This window comes from Typopeltis vanoorti, chromosome 10 (genome assembly GCF_054136105.1).
Source record: "Typopeltis vanoorti isolate ZY-2024b chromosome 10, IOZ_Tvanoo_1.0, whole genome shotgun sequence".
NCBI classification, from domain to species: Eukaryota; Metazoa; Arthropoda; class Arachnida; order Uropygi; family Thelyphonidae; genus Typopeltis; species Typopeltis vanoorti.
In genome coordinates, this window is record NC_143558.1 from 43,261,806 (window position 1) to 43,289,156 (window position 27,351).

Consider the following 27,351-nt stretch of genomic DNA (forward strand, 5'->3'; position numbering starts at 1 on the left):
GGAGCAAATGGAAATGGATATGAAGCTAGTAGTATGGATGGGAGTGGTGGGTTGAAAGATAGACATCGGAGAGCAGTATATGGTGAAGTGAAATCTAGGAGAATGAGGGTGACTAGTGGAGTGCCTTAGGATTCTGCACTTGGGCCATTATTCTTTAATTTGTATATCAATGATATAGGGAAAAATTTAAGGGGAGAGATATTCAGTTGTTTCCTGATGATGCAAAACTGGAAAAGGCAATAGTTAATAAAGGTGATATAGATATCCTGCAGGATGATTTAAATTAATTGGCATTGTGGGCAAAGGATAATGTTAAGTTAATTGTTAAGTTAATATTGCGCAATGTCAGGTTATGTACTTTGAGTTGAAAAGGTTACATGTGGTGTATCATATTGAAGATACCGGATTGCAGGAAATTGATGAGGTTGGGAACTTGGAAATAATCGGTGAGATGTGTGGTGTGGAGTAGAGTGCCTTCCTGCTAGGAGTCCTTGGAGGTATCACATAATAATAATGCTGGATGGAGAGTTGAAGTTAAGAGGGCATATTGCAGTAGTTGGTTAAAAACTCAAAAGATTACCTGGATGTTGAAAAACATGCCAATAAGTAAAGATAGGAAAGTTGTTATCCCTCTTTATAAGACTATGATTTAGCCATCTTGAATACCATGCACAGATTTAGTCACCTGGGTTTATTGGGGATCAGGAGAAGGTAGAGAGGGCTCAGAAATGAGTAACTAAGCTGGTGGAATGCTCTATGAAGATAGGTTGAAGGTGTATGGGTTGCAAAGTTTGGTTGATAGGTAGAAAAGACGGGATATCATAGAAACTTATAAGATATTAAAGGAGTTTTATAGAATTGATGCAAAGGAAATTTTTCAATATATGACAAATAGTCAAAGAACTAGGGGTCATGTATGGAAGTTGTATAAGAGTGCAGTTTGTCAGGGTGTGAGGACTAGATTTTTTTTCCCTAGGGAGTGGTCTGCAACAGTAGAAATTGTAGGCCTTTTCAAGTAGAGCTGAATTAGCTGTAGACAGCAGCATTTTTCATTACATAAACTTGAGTTTTAGTAAATTGGTGGAGAAGGCCATAAACCTTCCTATTGATACACTGAAATTGGTAGATAGCTCCCATGATGATTATCTTCTGCATTTGCCTTGAAATCCCTCTCAATATTTTCTCAAATTTTATCTCATTTTCTTCTTTAGTTTTTTTCTATTTCTGTTTTTGGAACAGTGTTTTTATATATTTCTGAATGGAATATAATTCACCAGCCTTCCAGTCCAGTGTTAACAAAAAAAAATTTTCTCTCTCTCTCTCTCTTTCACAATACTAATGTATATATAGGTTGGAGTCCTGGAATGAGAGATTGCTGGAGAACTTGAAACAGAAGTATGTGGATTGATTGTGTGCCATTCATATTCTTGTGATTTTTTTAGGCTGCCATTATTGTTGAAATCAGAGTGGTTGATAAGAATTTCACAGACTTCTTTAAATTTGTGTTCATATCAAATTTTGCAATGTATGGAACAGGTGCCTTTTCATTCTGTTCAGTATAGAGTATCCAAGTGTCATTGAGGAGGCCCAGTTTTCTGTAATTATTAAATTTTATGTGTGTTTGTGTTCTGTTTTCCAGATTAAAATCACGTATCTTGTTTCACCTATAGGGATTGTCAGGTTCAGAAAAAAATCTAATTTGATTATGCCTATTTAGCCTGAAACTAGCTTGTCCTTCCTTATTTCTCTTCTACAGATATTTTCATGAATGCTGTTATGCAGAATTAGCATCCCTCAGTAGCAAGTAACAGTTACCCAACATATTTTTACAGTGAATTGTGACTCACTTAACCAGCTACTACATTCATCTTTCATTCCATCAACCTCAGTCTTGTGACTAGTCTTTCCCATAAAGTATTCCCCATAAAGGACTACAACCTCCAGCTTTTCAAAAAGAATATCGAGATTATTTTGCCCTTGACCCCAGCACACACACACACAAGATCTATTTATCTATAGTCCTTGTGGTCTCATGTGGAAGTGATATATATATATATATATATAAACATTTTTTTTAAAGATTAATTATATGTTATTCATACAGAATATTCCCCTGTAAATCCAGCATGCTATTCCAAAATGTTCATATGAGCCAGGACTTCCAGTTGATATTTGATTAGTCTGCTCATAAGTTTTCCAATGGATCCCATTATTATTTTCCATTTTATGAATGGCCAAAACATAAGATTGATTCTGGTTGTTAAATATATCATCTCCTTCTAAAATTTGTTTTATAAAAATTTGTTAATTATAACAAATTCACTCATTTGTTATAATATGTCATGCCCATTTTTTTTCCATAATTTCATTGGCATTTCTCCCATTCCTGCTGTCTTACCATTTGGAGATGTTCTGAGTGCATTTATTCCAAAATCAGTTCCACCATTATATTATACTGCTTCGACTTCTTAAATAGTATTTCAGACTCCTCTTTAAAGTGTTTTTTTTTTTTTTTTAGTAAGCATTTCAAAAAAATACTTTTTCCAGTCCTGCATTGTTGTCTTGTTCACTTAGACTTACAATATTTGAAATAAGAAATTCTTCTGATTGTTCTCCAAGCATATCACTTAACTTTTTCATATCCTACTGTGTGCTGAATTCCATAACATAACTTTTATCCCACACCTTTTCTTTAGAATGCCTTACAACCTGTTTTGTCTTCCATTTTGAGGACCTTATAACATTATGAACCCACTTTCATTTTGAAATGTAACCAACTCTGATATGCTCCCTTCTTTCTTTCTTTTTAATAGCAGTTAACACTTTCTCATCATCCGCTCTGTTCTTAATTTACATTTTCTTTCTATCCCAGCTGCTACTCTAGCTTCATGAATCTACACTTTCAGATTTTGATATAATTCAGAAGCATTACGGTCCTCATTAAATATCCATCTTTTGCTTCAGGTGTCATTGATATTGTTCACATGTCATCATTCCACAGCAGGCTAATTATATACCTGTGTTCAACAATTTTTCTTCCATCCTTTTAGAAAAGCTATGTCGCTTAGTTTTTTGTTTCTAGGAAAAGCAAGTTTTGTGAGTGAGAGGGTGTGATCAGTATTGCATTTTGCTCCTGTGCACTTTGATATTATAAATAAATATCCTACTGTATTAGTATAGTAGATTTTTTCAGTAGTTTTTAGTTTTTTTAATAATTGCACCCTACCATAAACTTAAGGATGTCTTTGTGACAACAGTGATTGTAACAGCATGTTCTTGTCCTACATAATTCTTAATCATCATCATCATCATCATCATCATCATCAAATTCCTGCCATGTACCCTCAAGGGGTGTACAGGATATGACAGTACTACATGAAAAAATTACATCATTACTAACTTCCTATCTACAATTTTCCTCCAAATCAGTCTGTTACTTGTCAAGACTCCAACATTATCAGATCTTATATTTCTATCGTCTAAGGCACTTTGTACCGTATCAATCCACCTATATCTTGGTCTTCCTCTGGGTCGTTTTCCTGCCAACCTGGCAGAGAACACTTGTTTTGCTAATCTTTCCTCTCCCATTCAATTTAAGTGACCATACCATCTGAGATTAGCTCTGCTAACGCATTCCTGGATGCTAACAATGTCAAGTTCTTTCCTAATATCCTCATTTTTAATATGATATTGCCATTGATGCCATCTGTTCACACCTCTAATCTTTCTCAGGACTCTCATATCTGCGGTCTCTAGTCTTCGGTCAAGTGTTTTACTTCTGACCCAGCTCTCAGATCCATAAGTTAAAACTGGTTTGAACACTGTCTTGTATACAGCTAATTTAGTGTTCCGACTAATTTCTCTCTTATTCCATATGAATTTATTCAATTGACTTCCCACCATACCAGCTTTGCTGATTCTGTTGTCTATTTCTATATTTAGTTTACCATCTTCAGTAAAAATTGTGCCTAAGTAGCTGAAACGTTTTACTTGTTCCACAGGTTCTCCATTCACAACACAGTTGACATTTTCAATGATTCTGCCTATTTTCATTGTCTTTGTCTTTTTATTGCTGACCTTCATACCATATCTATTACAACAGCTATTCAATTTAGTCAGAGAATCTTGCAGACTTGTAGCGGATTTATTTAGAAGTATAACATCATCCGCATAAAGCAAAGAGCTGACATTAACATCTCCAATTTTGATATCAGGTTTAATACCACATTCCTTCATAATGTGATCCATATAGATAATGAATAACAGAGGGGATAATGTACATCCTTGTCTCACACCAGATTTAACATTAAACCATCTTCCTGTACTTCCTTCAATTCTAACTGCTGACTCACAACTCAAATAAAGACTAAGTATTGCTTTATATAATGCCCCATTGACACCATATAACTGCAGCGTATTGAATAGCTTCTCTCTTGGCACCTTGTCATATGCCTTTTCCAAATCGACAAAACTTAAATACAGATCTTTGTTATATTCCCATGCTTTCTCGACTATTTGTCGTAAAGTGAAGATCTGATCCTGACAGCCTCTATTTGGCCTGAATCCAGCTTGTTCTTCACCAAGCTTTTCTTCCACAATTCTTCTCAACCGTTTCTCAAGTATACTTGCATAGATCTTGCCAGGAACACTCAGTAGGGAAATACCTCTGTAATTCTCACATTCAGTTTTATTTCCCTTTTTATATATGGGTACTATGAGAGCTCTACTCCAATCATTGGGAATTCGTCCCTCTGTCCAGGCTTTCTGAACTATGCAGTGCAGCCACTGTAAGACTCTTATACCACCATACTTCAGCATTTCTGGTCGAATATCATCTACTCCTGCTGCCTTTCCACATTTCAAGCCTTTGATGGCTTTTTCTACTTCAAGTATGGATATGTATTCCTGACTGCATGCCTGGTCAGTGTTTTTTATCACTGTGCTGTCATCACTGCTTGTTTCTTTTAGCAGTTTTTCAAAGTAATTACTCCATACTTCAAGGATATCTTTTTCTCCTGTTTTCATTTCACCTTTATCATCTCTAATTCCTTTTACAGCACTCTTTCCTCCATTCCTAAGCTTCTTCAACAACCTCCAGAATATTTTGCCACCTTCTTGATATTTATTTTCTATATTCTTGCCAAAGTCCTCCCATGACTTTTGTTTAACTAGTTTTACACAGTGTTTCGCTTTCTCACATTTGTCTCTGTATTCTCTAAGAGTAAAAGCTGACTTATTTGCCAGGAACATTTGATATGCTTTCTTCTTTTCCTTCACTGCCTCTTTAACTTCCTGTGTCCACCAGGGAGTTCTGATTTTTTTATCTTTGCACACAACCTCACCACATGCCTCTCTGGCAGAATCAATCAATGTTTCCTTCAGAGTTTGCCACTGAATCTCCAAAGTTTGATTCCTGTTCTCAAATTCTTTCATTTTCTTTTCAATAATATTTCTGTATTTTAGTCTACAGTTTACATCTGAGAGCTGCTCAACTTTTATTCGCTTTAAAACTTTCTTACATGTTATTCTTTTCAATATGAAATTCAGTTTTATCCTGCTCAAGACTAAATAGTGATCACTTCCAATTTCAAATCCTCTGTACACTCTGGTGTCCTGAACCAGGGAGAAAACATCACTATCAACAATAACATAGTCAATGAGACTTTTCTTATTCCTAGCCTCTTCTCTCCATGTGAATTTGTGCACATTTTTATGTTGGAACATGGTGTTAGTAATAACCAGTCCATGTCCTGAGCAGAAATCCAACAGATATTTGCCATTATTATTAGCTTTGCTCTTTTCTCCAAATTTTCCCAAAATATTTTTGTATGTCTCACAATCATTTCCTACTCCACTATTTAGATCCCCAACAAGGACCAACTTTTCCTTTTTCATTGTGTCAGTTGCTTTTTCTAAAGCCTCAAAAAATTCCTCCACTTCTACCTTAGTAGAACCTTCTGTGGGACCATAGGCACAAATAAGTCTCATTGTCCAGTTCCCCATTCTCATATTTGCCCACATTACTCTACTTGAGACTGACTGCCATTCAAGAAGATTAGCCTCGTATTTTGTGTTGAATACTATGGCTACTCCTTCTTTTCCTTGATTGTTATTGCCTGAATATAACATTTTGTATTTATTGCTCAGAAAGATCTCACCAGTTTTGGTCTTTTTTGTTTCAGTCACCCCTATTATGTCGATCTGGTACTTATCTAATTCCTCAGCTAGCTCCATTTCTTTGCCATTCAGGCTTCTTACATTGATAGTACCGATCTTTAACTCTGGTGATGTTGAGTTGGGGTTTGTTTTCAGATTTGTTCCAGTAGCTGACTTTTCGCTGTTCGCCCTGGTTCCCTGGCGAAAACAACGGGGGCCTTGTTTAACCGGGCGACGCCCCAGCCGGCATGAAATTTTGTCATGTTGTGCCATCATTTTTTTATTTTGGTTTAACCAATAAGAATACAATTTGGTCGGCTAAATCCCAAATTGCCAGCCCATCCTCGTTCATTCAGTATCAAAGTAGATACCCAACAGGGTGCACCACGAGAAGGTGAGGATTGGACATTAGGTCAGAAGCCCTGGTCGGTTCTCCGCATTCCTTTAAAGGCTATGTGGAGGTCTCCTCTCAGTTATACAGCTTTGACCCTTAAGCACCCCTTAATCCATTATCATTTTCTATATTTTTTCCAAATACTCCATTTTTTATTTTATTTTATTTTTTTTTTCCAAATATCTGTAATATTTCTTTAATCATCATTTATAGCTTCCCAATTCTTAGTCTTATTTCTCTCTCTTCTTTATCAAAAAAGACACTCTGGCCATAACATTCTCCACTTTATGTCACATCACAAATGCATATATCGATTAACCTCTTCCTGTTCTTTTTTTTTTTTTTTTTTTTTTTTGTTTCAGTTAGCACATCACTACTATTTCTAGGTAGTTTTTCCTTAATTTATTCTATTATCTCCTGAGATTTCCCTATAATAAACTTTGCTTATTTCAGCTTCCAAAACAGGAAGTCCATTTTTGTATTTAAAGCCGATTTTCATTTCTCTCGTTGTTACCAGTTAACATAATTTCAGGATTTTTCTAAGTTAGGGTTGCCAGCCTCATGCTAATCCCCAAATAAATATCACATTTAAACAGTTTGCATCAGGCTTAACTATACAAAGATTTCTCTTATATGTAAAGAAATTTCTGGTACAAGAAATAATGCATTTTCATTATAAGTTATCCTTTCCTCCTTATTTATTTAAAATCGGCACCGCTAAAAATTTAATAAAAAATGTAAGATAACCTGATATTGCTAAATGGCAGATATTCTACACTAAGTAAAGCTGCTAGCCTCATGCTATATCTTTAATCTGGGAAACTTGTTTTGTGTTTAATACTGCTAAACATAAGAGATGGATAACTGAATTTCTTTACAGTACAAAAAAAAAAAAAGTAACTTTGTTTTTATAAAAAATATCATTGATTAATTTCATAATACTGACCAACCAGGAAAAAATAAATAAAATGTCCATACGAAATTAAAAGTCACTAAACAAGCAAAGCTGTCACTTGATTAATACACTAAACCACAACACATAGTAGTGCTTGTTTACTCATAACTAGTTTCATTATCATTCTACAGAGAACAGCCATATATTAAAAACCAGCTTGAGAAATTCATTTTATGTGTTCTGTTTAAAATTACAGTCCTCAAATGGGAAAAAAGATGTTCTAAAACCATAATAAAGCTTAAATAAATAAAACAGGAAAAAAAATACAAAAATCAAAAGTCAGATAACTCCAAAGTTAATTCAGAGAAGACTGGCTATTAGGTCTTAAAATGATAGTCTCCTATATCTTTGATAAATTGGGAGTGTATAAAGTTCCTTGTGCCTGCAAGTTAGTCTACTTTGAACAGACTGGTAGATCAGTTAATATATGCCTTGAAGAAATTAAAAATTACATCCGAGATCATCTGTATGACAAGTCAGGATTGGCAGACCATTCTCTAGGTACTCCTTCACATAGGATCAGATGGAGAAAACTATCTTTATTAAATAGAAGTTGTTACAGGTCTGAGAGACTATTTTTGCAAGCTATAAAGTACTCTTCCCACCTCAACAAGTATGGTTGTATAAATTTATCTAAGATCTGGAAGACTATCATTTTAAGACCTAATAGATAGACTTTTCTGAATTAACTTTGTAGTTATCTGACCTATAGATGGTGCCACATAAAGACATTAAGTGTCAGTTACAATTTAAATTGTTTCTACAATTACTTGGTTTAGTGCTGTGTGCCTGTCACAAAATCATTGTGCTCTGATAATGCTGGATAGAAAACTAGCAAGATATTAGTGAGTTTAATAAATCTATTTTTTTACCTCTTGGTGTTATACCATTAAGCTTTATTCTAGATAAAGAACAACATCTAAGCCTTCCTATATGATGTTCTAAAACATGCAGTGATTGAGAAAGCTTTATTGACCTAATGAAAAATCTTAGAAAAATTACTGAAAGGAGGGAGGGGAGTGAAAATTTTGACAAGAATGATATTTAGAATAAAATCTATTAAATATGTTGCAAGTAGAGTAATAAACAGCTGAAAACACTCTGAAAAGATCTAAGAAAACTAAGGATAAAGATCAAAAGCTGACAGCAGATTATAAAAATTTGAAAACTGGTATTGAAAACAGTTTAATGACTTAGCACTAACTATTGTGGATACGATCCCCAAGTTTTAGAATGATGCATATCATTTCATTCTGTATTCTGAGCACACGATAGGACATGAGTTTCTTATTGGTTATGATTTGAATTGTTTACACAGAAGTCTAATTAAATGCCATATGTTTTATCATGGTTATATTTGTGCCAGATCTGAAAAACATTAGTCAGAAATCCAGCGGAATATCAGCTCAATAAATATATAAATTTATTTTCTTCTAGTACTGCTTATACTATGAAGTGCTATTATGAATAACCATCAGCACCTATCTGTATGTATATCAGTCATTACCTTGACTTTCCTAAATCTGCACAGACCTGTAATAAGGAACCTGCAATTGATATTTAAATATATGAGCTTGAATACTTTATACTTTTAATTTGTAATTATATAGAAAAAATTTTATGAAATATGTCTATTTTTAAAAAATTAGGTTTGATCGTCTGTTGTATATTGGTGTTCCTGAAGATAAAGAATCAAGACTGAAGATAATTAAAGCTTTGACACGGAAGTAAGCAAATATAATTATTTTAAGTTTTTGATAAATATTTTATAACTGATGGCCTTAATGATAAACTGTATGCATAATTGTTGATATCAGAAAGGTAGGCTAACTCATCAAAGCTATACTAGCCCTTTCTCTCTCTCTCTCTCGCTCTCTCATTCTGAGTTGGAATTGGAACAGTAAATGAACAAAAATAAGCAAATAAGCTGAATTTTTATTTGATATTTGATATATATATATATATATATTTTTTTTTTTTTTTTTAATTAGACAAAGATGCTTTTAAAGCTTTGACTACTTTGTTGTTTAATCTTTAACAAGAGCTAAAAATTTCAGTTATCAGATCATTATTTGCAGTTGAAAATTCCTGAAGCTGGTTTCATCTTGTTTATTCTGCTGTTCTAACCCATAGGTTATGGGATCAAATCCCACTCTCTGCATGGATGTTTTTAGACAGCAGATGAATTTCATTACCTAGTGTGAGACCACCAGCTTGCTTACTTGGAGACCTGAGGTGGCATAAAAAAAAGTTACATGTTTAATATTTAGATCAGAGTTTCCATTTGAAAATGAAAACTATGGTCTAGATATTAAACATATAATTTTTTCTAAGGATTTTTATGGAAATCATGCTCTATACTAATGGTTAGATAATCCTAAATATTATGTGATGTTTAATCTACTAAGGTATTAATGCAGTATAGGTTTAACATTTTTTTGATGGAATTTGCATAATGTTATTCATGGCCAGCAGTTTACAAATTCTTTGTATCAGTGATCTATAACAAACACTTGTATCATTAATACATGTTTCATACAGAAATTAAATTGCATTTTTATATTTTCAGATTTTGTTATTACTATAGAATAATAATAACAAAAATAATAATAGTATCTATAGAATTGTCTCAACAAGTCATGTCATGTCATATGTCAATCCTTAACTCAAAAAATTCAGATCTCAGTGCATTGACAAATCTCTCTGACAGTGCATTCCACTTGTTTATCACTTGCTGTGAAAACAATCTAGCCTTCATTCCCTTTCTCATTATCCCAGCTTGTGGAGATAGCCTCTCTCTCTCTCTCTCTCTCTCTCTCTCTCTCTCTCTCTCTCTCTCTCTCTCTCTCTTCTCCCCTCCCCTCCATGTGAGCACCATTTGTGGTGGAGAGGACTATCTAGTGATGGTACTGGCCCTTTTTGTTATATTTCTTTTCTCTGCTTTTCTTCCCATATTCTTTGCTCTACTTCTCCTGAACCTTTTTTTTTTACTATCCTATCTTCCAGACCACCATCACTAGTATCTAATACCTTGCTACTGTGTTTGTCATATGGTGTGATCCATGGACATCCAGAAAGGGAGGGGGTGGTCATTAGTCGTGCACTACTTTGGCCCCTGCTTCAACAAGATGGGCTGTCCTGGATGGCCTAGACAGGATAACTTGGCTAGTGGCTTTCCTACATCCAGGTTGCCCTGACATTTCAAGTGTAGTTCATTGCTTGCTGGAGAGTGGGTATCCATGTGTGACTCTATGGTGGGTAAGGAGATCTGACACTGAAACAAACTATTTGAATATTAATAAACTTTCATCCTCTAGTTCAGCGCTTCCCAAACTGTGAGCCGCGGCCCCCTTGGGGGCTGTAGGTTTTGGTGAGGGGGGCCGTGAAATAATGAAAACAAATTTAAAATGTTTTAAGACTAAGTAGATTTTTTTTATTTTAAAAGAAACGTATTTAACTTTTATTATTTATTATTTCTTTTTTGTTATTTTTTTATATTTTAATGGAAAAATTCACACATTGGTGTTTTGGTTCACAAACTTTGCTTCCTGCGTATTTCGGTGCTTAATGAATATTAGTAGCTTATTCATATGTTTCATTTCAAAGCAGTGGTTAATTGTATTTACTTTGAATGCTCTCCAGGGAAGTTCCAAATCTTCCTGCCCCTTTCATCATGCGTTCGTAATCAGGGACTGTTGATATTGACTTTATATACATATCAAAACTCGTTTTATATTATCACTGTCATCCGAGCTAGTTTTCTGTTACCAATAAAAGTTTCGCATACTTCACACATGAAAAAAAGGCTTAAACAAGTTCATGTGGGGAGATAGTAACTCCTTGCAGTGGTAAACAACACGCCCTCCCTAACAACCACTATACTGCAGAGGCAATAAAAACAAGTACTTGTATTATGCCAGTGAATAAGGTATGAGGAGTCTGTGTAATATATTTCTCAACAAATAGTTATTGGAAGTTATAATTAGAGACAACTGGGATAAAAACACTAATTAATGAATCACATGTCCCCTCATACAGAAACTATGCTGTATAGACTGAAACAAAAGCATATGTTGCATGGGCAAACACAGTATCTAACTAAAAACTATTGTTATTAATTAAATGTCTGTGAGTTCGATTTCCCAAGGCAGCAATAAAATTCAGCCGAACGTGTTAAAATTCGTAAAAGTGTTAAAACTAAGTAATATATATATAATGAATGTTATGGCAGTTTCACATATGGAATTCGGTTGAAGAGAGTTAGCATTTCAACTGAATTGTCAGCTATGCTTTTATCTTTCGGTTGTGTGATCTTTTGTTCATACCGCACCAATTATATGCACGTTTTAATAACCTGCCTTTGCTGTCTGTTTCGCGTTAGGCTTAATTACTTTAAAGGGAGAAAAATCACAAAAAAGAAAAATGTTCCTGGTCCGGGGATTCCCTTATTCAGGTAATATTCACTAATTTCATGTTATCAGTCTGTGGTGTGCCAGTATCGGTAAGTGGTGATATTATTTGATCTATTCTATGTTAAAAAAAATTACCCTGAGATGGATAAGTGGCTGATAAAAAAAAATATAAAAAAATTCCCGCGAACAATCAGAAGCAGAAACAGACTCAAAAAAAAAATGACAGTATTTCATATTTTACCAGAACAGCCTGCATCGTCTTCAGAACCAAACGGTAAGAGGCAAAAAATGTAATATATGCATTTGATTTTTGCAATATTCGCTGTGTATGTTTTGTATTGAATATAAATACAATAAATATTATAATAATATATCTCTCTATTGCGATGTTTTTTCGAGGGGGGCCGTGAAATATTTTAATTTTTGCAAAGAGGGCCCTGACACCCAGAAGTTTGGGAAGCACTGCTCTAGTTTATCAAGACCTCGCCAAGCTCCAACCATGTCTAGAATCCATTGTTGTATCAACTGAAACAAAATATTGAAACAAAAGACATCAGAAAGTAATAAATATTCCAACCTTCTTAATATTGCTGAGCTGACATGATGAATGTCTATTCTGGAAAATGTCACCCTTCTTCATCCAGAAGAATTTAGAAAGCTTGGCAAGATCTCCAAAATCAGTTCAGAAAACTCTATTCAGGGGACATTATTATAGAAACAACAAGGATGTAATCAGAGCAACATCTATCAGAGAACAGCAATTACAGTCATTCTCCTATCCACACACACAAAACTTTAAACTATTCTTGAGGGGTAATATCGGAGTGGGACTGTTTTCCCAGTATGATATTACACTTTCTCACTGTGTCTGTTGAAGGATCTGCTCTGAATTGAAAGACTAAGGAAGTGACAGTCATAAGGTGTATTCCTATTAGGAATATTGTAGTACCTGCATTGATGGGGGGGGGGGGAATTCCTGATTATCTTAATTTTCCTTAATTTGCTCATACAAATACAACCCTTGGACCAAAGAATGTGCCCATTCATGTACCATAAATCAGTGTATAAAGTACATGTTGTGTGTATTTTGTTTCTTATTACTACATAGCAACAAGAGTTTAAAATAATTCATTAAACAGTTTGCTGTGATAATGGTTGCTACTGGATTACAGTCATTCTCCTATCCACACACACAAAACTTTAAACTATTCTTGAGGAGTAATATCGGATTGGGACTGTTTTCCCAGTATGATATTACACTTTCTCACTGTGTCTGTTGAAGGATCTGCTCTGAATTGAAAGACTAAGGAAGTGACAGTCATAAGGAGTATTCCTATTAGGAATATTGTAGTACCTGCATTGATGGGGGGGGGGATTCCTGATTATCTTAATTTTCCTTAATTTGCTCATACAAATACAACCCTTGGACCAAAGAATGTGCCCATTCATGTACCATAAATCAGTTTATAAAGTACATGTTGTGTGTATTTTGTTTCTTATTACTACATAGCAACAAGAGTTTAAAATAATTCATTAAACAGTTTGCTGTGATAATGGATGCTACTAGAATTTTAATTTAACATTTGGACATTATTAAAACTTGCATCTTTAAAAATACTTGAAAAAACTTATACCTCTAACAGAGTTCATTGATATCTAATGAATCTGACCTTGATTTTGAAAAATAAAATTAGTCCAAATACAAGTAACCCTCGTATAATGTGGTACTTATACAATGTGGTTTCGATATAACACAGTCTGCAAATTGTAGTAACCCTTTATCTTTTCACATGTTTTTCACCGCGCAACTTAAAAATCAAATTTTATCTTCGTTAAATTTGCATCTGCCCATATTGCGCATGTAATTATAAGTAGCAAATTTATATTAGGGGGAAATACTCTTTAGCATGCATGTAAGTCAATTGTTAACCATATAAAGTGTTTATTGTTGAAAATTGTCTTCATTCACAATATTATTGATATCGATGAGTCTGTCGACTCCAAGGAGTCGACAGACTCATCGATATCAATAATAATATTGATAGGCGAAGCAGGGGTGATATGATTGAGACATTCAAATTACTGAAGGGTTTCTATAATATTGATCCAGAAGATATTTTTGAAAATATGACTGGTGGTGGGAGGACTAGGGGCCATGCATGGAAGTTGGGCAAGAGCGTGGTTGACAAGGGTGTTAGAGCTAGGTTTTTTACTTGGAGAGTAGTGAATGAGTGGAATAAGCTGCCAGAATCAGTTGTGGGTGCCATGACTGTACATGAGTTCAAGGTGAAGTATGATAGATACTGTGTGAATGTCGAATAGTTGTTCTTGACATGATGTTAGGGCCTCCCTCGATGAGTCTGTCGACTCTTTGGAGTTGCCCGGAACAATAATAATAATAATAATAATATTGTATGTAACTTACCAGAAAATAAAGTGCTCAGCATGAGATTAACACACTTATGATTTTTAATGCACTTTCCTGGCAGAAAATGAAGACAATTTTCAACAATAAACATTTTATATGGTTAACAATTGACTTACATGCATGCTAAAGGGTATTTCCCCCTAATATAAATTTGCTACTTATAATTACATGTGCAATATGGGAAGATGCAAATTTAACGAAGATAAAATTTGATTTTTAAGTTGCGCGGTGAAAAACATGTGAAAAGATAAAGGGTTACTACAATTTGCAGACTGTGTTATATCGAAACCACATTGTACAAGTACCACATTATACGAGGGTTACTTGTATTTGGACTAATTTTATTTTTCAAAATCAAGGTCAGATTCATTAGATATCAATGAACTCTGTTAAAGGTATAAGTTTTTTCAAGTATTTTTAAAGATGCAAGTTTTAATAATGTCCAAATGTTAAATTAAAATTCTAGTAGCATCCATTATCACAGCAAACTGTTTAATGAATTATTTTAAACTCTTGTTGCTATGTAGTAATAAGAAACAAAATACACACAACATGTACTTTATAAACTGATTTATGGTACATGAATGGGCACATTCTTTGGTCCAAGGGTTGTATTTGTATGAGCAAATTAAGGAAAATTAAGATAATCAGGATTTTTTTTTTTCCCCATCAATGCAGGTACTACAATATTCATAATAGGAATACTCCTTATGACTGTCACTTCCTTAGTCTTTCAATTCAGAGCAGATACTTCACCAGACACAGTGAGAAGGTGTAATATCATAGTGGGAAACCAGTCCCACTCCGATATTACTCCTCAAGAATAGTTTAAAGTTTTGTGTGTGTGGATAGGAGAATGACTGTAATCCAGTAGCAACCATTATCACTGCAAACTGTTTAATGAATTATTTTAAACTCTTGTTGCTATGTAGTAATAAGAAACAAAATACACACAACATGTACTTTATACACTGATTTATGGTACATGAATGGGCACATTCTTTGGTCCAAGGGTTGTATTTGTATGAGCAAATTACGGAAAATTAAGATAATCAGGAATTCCCCCCCCCCCATCAATGCAGGTACTACAATATTCCTAATAGGAATACTCCTTATGTCTGTCACTTCCTTAGTCTTTCAATTCAGAGCAGATCCTTCAACAGACACAGTGAGAAAGTGTAATATCATACTGGGAAAACAGTCCCACTCCGATATTACTCCTCAAGAATAGTTTAAAGTTTTGTGTGTGTGGATAGGAGAATGACTGTAATTGCTGTTCTCTGATAGATGTTGCTCTGATTATATCCTTGTTGTTTCTATAATAATGTCCCCTGAATAGAGTTTTCTGAACTGATTTTGGAGATCTTGCCAAGTCTTCTGGATGAAGAAGGGTGACATTTTCCAAAATAGACATTCATCATGTCAGCTCAGCAATATTAAGAAGGTTGGAATATTTATTACTTTCTGATGTCTTTTGTTTCAATATTTTGGTTTCAGTTGATACAACAATGGATTCTAGACATGGTTGGAGCTTGGCGAGGTCTTGATAAACTAGAGCAGTGCTTCCCAAACTTCTGGATGTCAGGGCCCCCTTTGCAAAAATTAAAATATTTCACGGCCCCCCTTGAAAAAACATCGCAATTGAGAGATATATTATTATAATATTTATTGTATTTATATTCAATACAAAACATACACAGCGAATATTGCAAAAATCAAATGCATATATTACATTTTTTGCCTCTTACCGTTTGGTTCTGAAGACGATGCGGGCTGTTCTGGTAAAATATGAAATACTGTCATTTTTTTTTGAAAATATTATTATTATTATTATTATTGTTCCGGGCAACTCCAAGGAGTCGACAGACTCATCGAGGGAGGCCCTAACATCATGTCAAGAACAACTATTCGACATTCACACAGTATCTATCATACTTCACCTTGAACTCATGTACAGTCATGGCACCCACAACTGATTCTGGCAGCTTATTCCACTCATTCACTACTCTCCAAGTAAAAAACCTAGCTCTAACACCCTTGTCAACCACGCTCTTGCCCAGCTTCCATGCATGGCCCCTAGTCCTCCCACCACCAGTCATATTTTCAAAAATATCTTCTGGATCAATCTTATAGAAACCCTTCAGTAATTTGAATGTCTCAATCATATTACCCCTCCTTCGCCTATCGACCAATTTCTGCAACCCACAAATCTTCAACCTATTCTCATAAGGTTCATTCCACAGACCTACTATCATCTTGTTCACTCGTCTCTGGATCCTCTCCACTTCCTCCCCATCATGAAGAAACCCTGGTGCCTATAACTGGGCACAGTAGTCCAGATGGGGTCTTATCAAGGCTCGATACAGAGGAACAACAACTTGTTTGTCTCTGCATGTTAAAGTATTTTTCAGAAGCCAAGTGATTTGGTGAGCTGTTTTAGTCACTTTTGCAATGTGCCCCCTAAACTTCAATTCCCTATCCACCAACACTCCCAAATCCCTGGCCTCATCAATCTCCTGGAGTACGGTTCCACCAATGCGATATACTGCTGCTATTCTTTTCACCCCAAAGTGCATAACCTTACACTTTAGCACATTAAATTGACATCCATTTTTCCTAGCCCAGTCCTCCAAACTATCCAAATGATCCTGTAAAATTTTGACATCCTGTGCACTCATAATTGCTCTACCCAACTTTGCATCATCAGCAAACAAGTGAACACTTCCTCTCAAATCCTTTCCTATATCATTGATGAACAAATTGAAAAGCAGTGGTCCAAGAACCGAGCCCTGTGGCACTCCACTAGTCACAAGCCGTCCTGAATAAACCACCCTCCTATCCATCTCACCAACCCTATATCTATCCCCATCTGCTCCAGTTTGCTGATTAGGGTTCTATGTGGTATCCTATCAAAAGCCTTGGCAAGGTCCAGTAGTATTACTGTAAACCCATTACCCCTATCCAGTTCAGCTGTCACTGTGTTATAAAATGTGAGCAAGTTACTGAGGCATGATCTACCCTTCACAAAACCATGTTGTCCCCCATACAATATCCCATTTTCATCTATCCAATCCTGTATTCTTTTCTTGACTAATTTCTCCAAGACTTTCACAATGATTCCTGATATGCTAATCGGTCGGTAATTTACAACAGCAGTCTTGGAACCACCTTTATGCAGTGGAACTATTTTCCCCTCTTTCCACCCCCTTGGGACTAACCCAGACCCGAGACTCAAATTAAACAAAATGGTCAAGGGTACTGACAATTCTTTAGCTGCTTCTCGTACAACACGAGCTGGTATAACATCCAATCCCACAGATGTATTGACATTGAGGTTATGCAATAGACTATTCACCTCCACTTCATTCACCACAATTCCCGTATAATCTACTGGTACATTCGTTTCTGCAATATCACCACCTGGATGATATATTCTTGCAAAGTGCTCACTCAATAACTCAACTATATCAACTGATTCAGTTACCTCCCTACCATCGGCATTCTTTAAAATCATTCTGCCATGTACATTTTTCCTTTTACTTGCTACATATCTAAAAAACTGTTTAGGATTCTCTTTAGCCTGATGGCCAATGTTCTTTCGTAATCCTTTTTTGCTTTTCTTACCACACTCGTTACCCTTCTGGCCTGCGCTTTATACCGTTCGTGTGCCTGCCGGTCACCTTTCTCCTTAAATTCTCTCCATAGTTGTTTCTTTTTTTGCAGCTCAAACTTAATGGTGTTATTCATCCATTTAACCCCTAGTTGATTTATTATTCAGACTCTAGGTATACAGTCAGCCATGGCTTCATGCAAGCACTTCTTAACTACCTCCCATGCACTATCGACTTCTAGTCCTTGCAGTTGTACATGCCATGGCACTGAACCAATCAAACTCCTAAGCTTGTCATACTTTCCAGCCCGATAATTCCACATGTACCCTGTCTTAATTGAAAATTCTACACCTTTAGCCACCTCCCAAGTCAAGACCCTATGATCACTCTCACCGATTGGTGGCAATGTGGTCATATTTGTTACAGCCAAATCCTCAGATGTAATTACTAGGTCAAGCACTCTCCGACCCTTAGTATTTTCCATTACATGCTGTTGCAGATAGTTATCCCTTAATAACCGCATAAAATCCAATTCCTTCCTCCCGTGTGTCCTCTCCTCACTCCAATCAATATGTAATGCTTTCTTTATGTAAAAAATTTATTTTTATAGTAATGGCCACTTAGAAGGCATCTGCAATATATTTGAAATGAAATTAGTGAATTAATTGATGGGGAAATAGATATAAATGAGGAGGAACTGGTACAATTAATAGATGACGTCAAACCAAATGGCAGGGAAAGTTCTGCCAAAGATTCTGATTGTGATGAATCTGTTAAAGAATTCACTTTAAAGAAATTAGCAAAAGGATTGGACTTGGCAAGAAAGTTAGGAAGTTATTTTATGGATAATGATCCCTCAATGGAGCATGCCGGAAAATTTGTGAGACAATTGAATATTTGTTTAGCTCCATATTATGAACTTAATAAAAAATTGCAGCATAGTGGTAAGCAACGTCTTATTACTGACTTTTTGATAACTAAGCCAGCCCAAAGCATGCAATGAGAATTACACAAGTGATATCCAAGAGATTTCAAGTGATGACAACGTCCGCCACTCATAAATAAAGAACACCTACGAAATGTTAGTTTTGAAGACAGTGATGATGATTAAAATATGTACTTTATTTTATTTTGCCTAAAACATTTATGCATTATGTGCAATGAGGTCTACGTACAATTTGTATAAGTTTATGCTATGTATTTGTTTCATAGTTTATATGTTTTTTTAATTTACATGAATTACCTGAATTAAATAAAAAAAATATTTTTGTTGGATATGTCATTGTTGTTTATAAAATTTATAAAAAAAAATTATTTCGGAACATAACCCTACTATGTAATCTGAGTCTTGCATAACATGATTTATATAACACAGCATTTCTGTGGAACCTAACATCCACGTTATATGAGGGTTATCTGTATTGTTAACTCATGCCAGAGTGATTTTGTAAAGTTGGTAAAAATATAGGGGGAGGAATGATAATGAATAATGTATGAATATTGACAATGATGCAACAGTGATTTGTAGACAATCAGATTTGAATATGGAAAAATTTAATGATAATAATGGAGAAGATAGGAAGTATCTGCTGAACATCTAATGAAGAAGAGTAATAGATCAATAAAACTTTGATTCATATTTTATTCAGTTAATATTGTGAGGGAAAGTGTTTTCTTTATTAATTTATTTTATGTTATTTTATCTTTTTTTGCTGTTAAAATTATATATATATATATATATATATATATATACTTCAAAGTTCCATACACTCTTCATTTGGAACTACATATATTTCAGGTTGTAAATTTCATTACATTGATGTTTTTCTATTATAGATTTCAATTGCATAATGATGTGAATTTTGAAGAGCTTTTAGATATGTGTCCTCCGGGTTTAACAGGTGCAGATTTTTACTCGTGGTGTTCAAATGCTGTAATTAATAGCATTGGAAGAATAATTGCTTGTATTGAACAAGGTAAGAAAATGAGGAAAAGTAATATATTATTAACTGTTAGTTAACAATCAAGCAGTTGCAAATTTTTACTTGTACTGTCCAAATCCTATACAGTAGTTAATAGCACTAGAAGAATAATTGCTTATATTAAACAAGATTAGAAAATGCTCAAAAGCAATCTATTGGATATGTTGCTTTTGACCATTGACATCTGCATTTTTTTTCTATTGTTTTTTCCATGTTTTTTTTTTTTTTAAGGATGCATTAAAACATTTTGATCAAATCTGCTTGACTGATTTCTTTGCAGTGAACACAAAAAGCATTTTTTTTATTGTTTAGTTTAAAAGTAAAATTTGATACCACCTGCAAGTGATAATTAGTGTGCTAGTGTGTTCTTATGAGTAAAGTACTGAATCTATCTCATAAATATTAATCAGAAATGTGCACCCACTCTTTTAAAGCCAACTAAATTCTGACCAACTTTGTTTTTGTATTTGTGTATTAGATATGTTTTTGTTTCCATTTAGAGAGAAAGAAAAAAAATCTAACTTTTCATTGCATCTTATGGTAAATATCAATATATAGTGTGTGGGAAGAATCAAAGTGAAAAAAGATATACAAGAAAAACATATTATGGTCACTTGTCAAAACGTTATGTTGAATTGGTGAAAGCCAAACGCTAGCATTTAAAAAGTTTACAAATTTTAAAGAGTTTAATTATTCTCAAATTTCATCCAGCCAGAGTAGTTACCACGTTATATAATTTTGACATGTTTTGTTCTTTGTGCTTTGGCAAATGGTTCATTTGAAACCAGAATGATAAATTGACAGATTTTATAAGGATTCAACAAGGGGTGCTTAAGGGTCAAAGCTATATAACTGAGAGGAGAACCTCCATATAGCCTTTAAAGGAATGCAGAGAACTGACCAGGGCTTCTGACCTAATGTCCAATCCTCACCTTCTCGTGGTGCACCCTGTTGGGTATCTACTTGGATACTGAACGAACGAGGATGGGCTGGTAATTTGGAATTTAGCCGACCAAATTGTATTCTTATTGGTTAAACCAAAATAAAAAATGATGGTAAAACATGACAAAATTTCATGCCAGCTGGGGCATTGCCCCGTTAAACAAGGCCCCCGTTGTTTTTGCCAGGGAACCAGGGCAAACAGCGAAAATTCAGCTACTGGAACAAATCTGAAAACACACCCCAACTCAACATCACCAGAGTTAAAGATCGGTACTATCAACATAAGAAGCCTGAATTGCAAAGAAATGGAGCTAGCTGAGGAATTAGATAAGTACCAGATCGACATAATAGGGGTGACTGAAACAAAAAAGACAAAAACTGGTGAGATCTTTCTAAGCAATAAATACAAAATGTTATATTCAGGCAATGACAATAAAAGAAAAGAAGGAGTAGCCATAGTATTCAACACAAAACACGAGGCTAATCTTCTTGAATGGCAGGCAGTCTCAAGTAGAGTGATGTGGGAAAATATGAGAATGGGGAACTGGACAATGAGACTTATTTGTGCCTATGGTCCCACAGAAGGTTCTAATAAGGTAGAAGTGGAGGAATTTTTTGATGCTTTAGAAAAAGCAACTGACACAATGATAAAGGAAATGTTGGTCCTTGTTGGGGATCTGAATAGCGAAGTAGGAAATGATTGTCAGACATACAAAATATTTTAGTAAATTTTGGAGAAAAGAGCAATGCTAATAATAATGGCAAATACCTGTTGGATTTATGCTCAGAACATGGACTGCTTATTATTACTAAAACCATGTTCTAACATAAAAATGTGCACAAATTCACGTGGAGAGAAGAGGCAAGGAATAAGAAAAATCTCATTGACTATGTTATTGTTGATAGTGATGTTTTCTCCCTGGTGCAGGACACCAGAGCATACAGAGGATTTGAAATTGGAAGTGATCACTATTTAGTCTTGAGCAGGATAAAATTGAATTTCATATTGAAAAGAATAACATGTAAGAAAGTTTTAAAGCGAATAAAAGTTGAGCAGCTCTCAGATGTGAACTGTAGACTAAAATACACAAAGATTATTGAATCAAAAATGAAAGAGTTTGAGAACAGGAACCAAACCTTGGAGATTCAGTGGTAAGCCTTGAAGAAAACCCTGATTGATTCAGCCAGAGAGGCATGTGGTGAGGTTGTCTGAAGGATAGAAAAATCAGGACTCCATGGTGGACACAGGAAGTTAAAGAGGCAGTGAAGGAAAAGAAGAAATCATATCAAAAGTTCCTAGCAAATAAGTCAGCTTGTGCTCTTAGAGAATACAGAGACAAATGTGAGAAAGCGAAACACTGTGTAAAACTAGTTAAACAAAAGTCATGGGAGGACTTTGGCAAGAATATAGAAAATAAATATCAAGAAGGTGATAAGATATTCTGGAGGTTGTTGAAGAAGCTTAGAAATGGATGAAAGAGTGCTGTAAAAGGAGTTAGAGATGATAAAGGTGACATGAAAACAGGAGAAAAAGATATCCTTGAAGTATGGAGCAATTACTTCAAAAAATTGCTAAATGAAACAAGCAGTGATAGCACAATGGTAAAAAACACTCAACAGGCATACAGTCAGGAATACATATCCATACTTGAAGTAGCCATCAAAGGCTTGAAATGTGGAAAGGCAACAGGAGCAGATGATATTTGATCAGAAATTGTGAAGTATGGTGGTATAAAAGTCTTACAGTGGCTGCACTGCATAGTTCAGAAAGCCTGGACAGAGGGACGAATTCCCGATGATTGGAATAGAGCTCTAATAGTGCCCATATATAAAAAGGGAAATAAAAACTGAATGTGAGAATTACAGAGGTATTTCCCTAATGAGTGTTCCTGGCAAGATCTATGCAAGTATACTTGAGAAACGGTTGAGAAGAATTGTTGAAGAAAAGCTTGGTGAAGAACAAAGCTGGATTCAGGCCAAAAAGAGGCTGTCAGGATCAGATCTTCACTTTATGACAAATAGTCGAGAAAGCATGGCAATATAACAAAGATCTGTATTTAAGTTTTGTTGATCTGGAAAAGGCATATGACGAGGTGACAAGAGAGAAGCTATTCAATACGCTACAGTTATATGGTGTCAATGGGGCATTATATCAAGCAATACTTAGTCTGTATTTGAGTTTTAAGTCGGCAGTTAGAATTGAAGGATGTACAGGAAGATGGTTTAATGTTAAATCTGGTGTGAGACAAGGATGTACATTATCCCCTCTGTTATTCATTATCTATATGGATCACATTATGAAGGAAAGTGGTATTAAACATGATATCAGAATTGGAGATGTTAATGTCAGCTCTTTGCTTTATGCGGACGATGTTATACTTCTGAATAAATACGCTACAAGTTTGCAAGATTCCCTGACTAAATTGAATAACTGTTGTAATAGATATGGTATGAAGGTCAGCATTAAAAAGACAAAGACAATGAAAATAGATAGAATTGTTGAAAATATCAACTGTGTAGTGAACGGGGAACCTGTCGAACAAGTAAAACATTTCAGCTACTTAGGCACGATTTTTAGTGAAGGTGGTAAATGAAATATGGAAATAGACAACATAATCAACAAAGCTGGTGTGGTAGGAAGTCAATTGAATAAATTCGTATGGAATAAGAGAGAAATTAGTCAGAACACTAAATTAGCTGTATGCAAGACAGTGTTCAAACCAGTTTTAACTTATGGATCTGAGAGCTGGGTCAGAAGTAAAACACTTGACCAAAGACTAGAGACTGCAGATATGAGAGTCCTGAGAAAGATTAGAGGCATGAACAGATGACATCAATGGCAATATCAGATTAAAAACGAAGATATTAGGAAAGAACTTGACATTGTCGGCATCCTGGAATGCGTTTGCAGAGCTAATCTCAGGTGGTATGGTCACTTGAACAGAATGGGTGAGGAAAGATTAGCAAAACAAGTGTTCTCTGTCAGGTTGGCAGGAAAACGACCCAGAGGAAGACCAAGATATAGGTGGATTGATACGGTACAATGTGCCTTAGATGATAGAAATATAAGATCTGATAATGATAATATTGGAGTCTTGACAAGTAATAGACTGATTTGGAGGAAAATTGTAGATAGGAAGTTAGTAATGATGTAAATTTTTCATGTAGTACTATCATATCCTGTACACCCCTTGAGGGTACAAGTCAGGAATTTGATGATGATCATCAACAAAGTTGCAAAGTAACTTGCATATGGGTGAATGCACAAAATTAATCTAATGTTAGAGTGGAAGCTATATCTGGCTCCTACTGATGAGATCTCAATAAAGGTTGAAACTTATCTAGGTAGTTACTTTCCCATAATGTTTAGTAATATACACATCTGAAAGAAAATGTGCTTTGTATTAAACTAAGACAATTGATGTGTAAACAGCCTCTATATACAAATGGGCTAGTTGTGAAGATACTTCGTGCACAAACTTGGTTTGCATACACCGCATACACTTTGATAAAGGATTAAACAAGAATGTAATTTCTTGTCAAGCATAGTTTACAGATTTTGATATGAAACTTCATATCACTGAACAAGTTGAAAGAGGTAAATGTGTGGCTGTTTTGCATGTTTAACCTTATTTTAAAAATTTTCACCTTTTTTTTTCTTCTTCTCATTTTTTTAAGTGAGTGTTTGTTGCTTAAGCATTGAGAATTTGGGGTTACTTTGAGCAGGTTTCCAAAAATGTATTTCTGGAATTTTTTTATTTGTTATTATTAAAAGTGGGATTAATAGTTGTGTTCATTTACATTTTTTCTTGAAAAAGGAAAAGTCTTGAAAACATTTTTTTACATTCTTTATTTTAAAGAACTTCATCATCATCATCATTAAATTCCTACCATGTACCCTCAAGGGTTGTACAGGATATGATAGTACTACATGAAAAATTTACATCATTACTAACTTCCTATCTACAATTTTCCTCCAAATCAGTCTGTTACTTGTCAAGACTCCAACATTATCAGATCTTATATTTCTATCATCTAAGGCACTTTGTACCGTATCAATCCATCTATATCTTGGTCTTCCTCTGGGTCGTTTTCCTACCAACCTGGAGGAGAAAACTTGTTTTGTTCTCACCTGAGATTAGCTCTGCTAACGCATTCCTGGATGCTGACAATATCAAGTTCTTTCCTAATATCCTCGTTTTTAATATGATATTGCCATTGATGCCATCTGTTCACATTATCCCCTCTGTCTTGTATACAGCTAATTTAGTGTTCTGACTAATTTCTCTCTTATTCCATATGAATTTATTCAATTGACTTCCTACCACACCAGCTGTGTTGATTCTGTTGTCTATTTCCATATTTCATTTGCCATCTTCACTAAAAATCATGCATAAGTAGCTAAAATGTTTACTTGTTCCACAGGTTATCCATTCATTCAGAATGCAGCTGACATTTTCAACGATTCTGCCTATTTTCATTGTCTTTGTCTTTTCATACCATATCTATTACAACAGTTATTCAATTTAGTCAGGGGAATCTTGCAGACTTGTAGCAGATTTATTTAGAAGTATAACATCTGCATAAAGCAAAGTCATGACATTAACATCTACAATTTTGATGTTATAGATATATGATCCATATAGATAATGAATAACAGAGGGGATAATGTAGTCTCACACCAGATTTAACATTAAACCGTCTTCCTGTACTTCCTTCAATCCTGATTTACAGCTCAAAAAAAGACTAAGAATTGCTTGATATAATGCCCCTTTGACACCATATATCTGTAGCATATTGAATAGCTTCTCTCTTGGTACCTTGTCATATGCCTTTTCCAGATTGACAAAACTTAAATACATATCTTTGTTATATTCCCATGATTTCTCGACTATTTGTCATAAAGTGAGGATCTGATCCTGATGGCCTCTATTTGGCCTCAGTCCAGCTTGTTCTTCAACAAGCCTTTCTTCCACAATTCTTCTCAACTATTTCTCAAGTATACTTGCATATATCTTACCAGGAACACTCATTAGGGAAATACCTCTGTAATTCTCACATTCAGTTTTATTTTCCATTTTATATATGGGTACTATGCGAACTCTACTCCAATCATCAGGAATTCGTCCCTCTGTCCACGCCTTCTGAACTATGCAGTTTAGCCATTGTAAGACTCTTATACCACCATACTTAAGCATTTCTGGTTGAATATCATCTACTCCTGCTGCCTTTCCACATTTCAAGCGTTTGATGGCTTTTTCTATTTCAAGTATGTATATGTATTCCTGACTGTATGCCTGTTGAGTGTTTTTTTCCCACTATGCTATCACTGCTTGTTTCATTTAGCAATTTTTCAAAGTAATTACTCCATACTTCAAGGATATCGTTTTCTCCTGTTTTCATGTCACCTTTATCATCCCTAATTCCTTTTCCAGCACTCTTTGCTCTATTTCTGAGCTTCTTCAACAGTCTTCAGAATATTTTGCCACCTTCTTGATATTTATTTTCTGTGTTCTTGCCAAAGTCCTCCCATGATTTTTGTTTAGCTAGTTTTACAGAGTGTTTAGCTTTCACATTTGTCTTTGTATTCTCTAAGAGCACAAGCTGACTTATTTGCCAGGAACTTTTGATATGCTTTCTTCTTTCCTTCACTGCCTCTTTAACTTCCTGTGTCCACCATGGAGTTCTGATTTTTCTATCATTGCAGACAACCTCACCACATGCCTCTCTGGCTGAATCAATCAGGGTTTTCTTCACGGTTTGCCACTGAATCTCCAAGGTTTGGTTCCTGTTCTCAAACTCTTTCATTTTTGATTCAATAATCTTTGTGTATTTTAGTCTACAGTTCACATCTGAGAGCTGCTCAGATTTTATTCGCTTTAAAACTTTCTTATATGTTATTCTTTTCAGTATGAAATTCAATTTTATCCTGCTCAAGACTAAATAGTGATCACTTCCAATTTCAAATCCTCTGTACACTCTGGTGTCCTGCACGAGGGAGAAAATATCACTATCAACAATAACATAGTCGATGAGACTTGTATTATATAAGCAGGACAGTGGTCTTATACCATGTGATGAAATTCATCACTTCCCTAGAGAGAAACACAAATATCCCTCGCTGTGGTGGTAGGTTTCGAACCCACAGCTTGTTGGCTGGAGAATGGATACACAAACCACTCCGCTAACCAGGTCTGTAATTGTTTAGGTGATATAGCAATTTAGAAATTTTATTAAAAAAACAAAACAAAACTGATTTCTGTTGCTCACTTATTGTAAGATTCACCTACCAAAATTTGTTGTTGTTGTTGTTTGGTGCCAATTATTCACGATAATTATTATTATTATGTGACACCTCCAAGGAGTCCAAAGACTCATTGAGGGAGATTGTGCCAATAGCATCAAACGATTGACCCTTCCAACTACTAACCATGCTCAAACTTGCGCAACTTTTTGCAAGCCATTAGTAGC

At 34.9% G+C, this 27,351-nt stretch overlaps 1 protein-coding gene across 2 annotated transcripts in view; it reads left to right on the forward strand.

Annotated features, from left to right (window-relative positions):
- Positions 1-27,351, forward strand: part of Pex6 (peroxisomal biogenesis factor 6) — a 338,534-nt gene that overhangs the window by 298,617 nt on the left and 12,566 nt on the right. The window contains exons 19-20 of one of the 2 annotated variants that reach the window (XM_090398889.1): positions 9,155-9,232; positions 19,793-19,932. In XM_090398889.1, coding sequence (XP_090255015.1) covers positions 9,155-9,232; positions 19,793-19,932 — 218 coding nt within the window. Of the gene's footprint in view, positions 1-9,154; positions 9,233-19,792; positions 19,933-27,351 lie in introns of those variants that run through there. The other variant, XR_016548921.1, reaches the window with a different exon arrangement.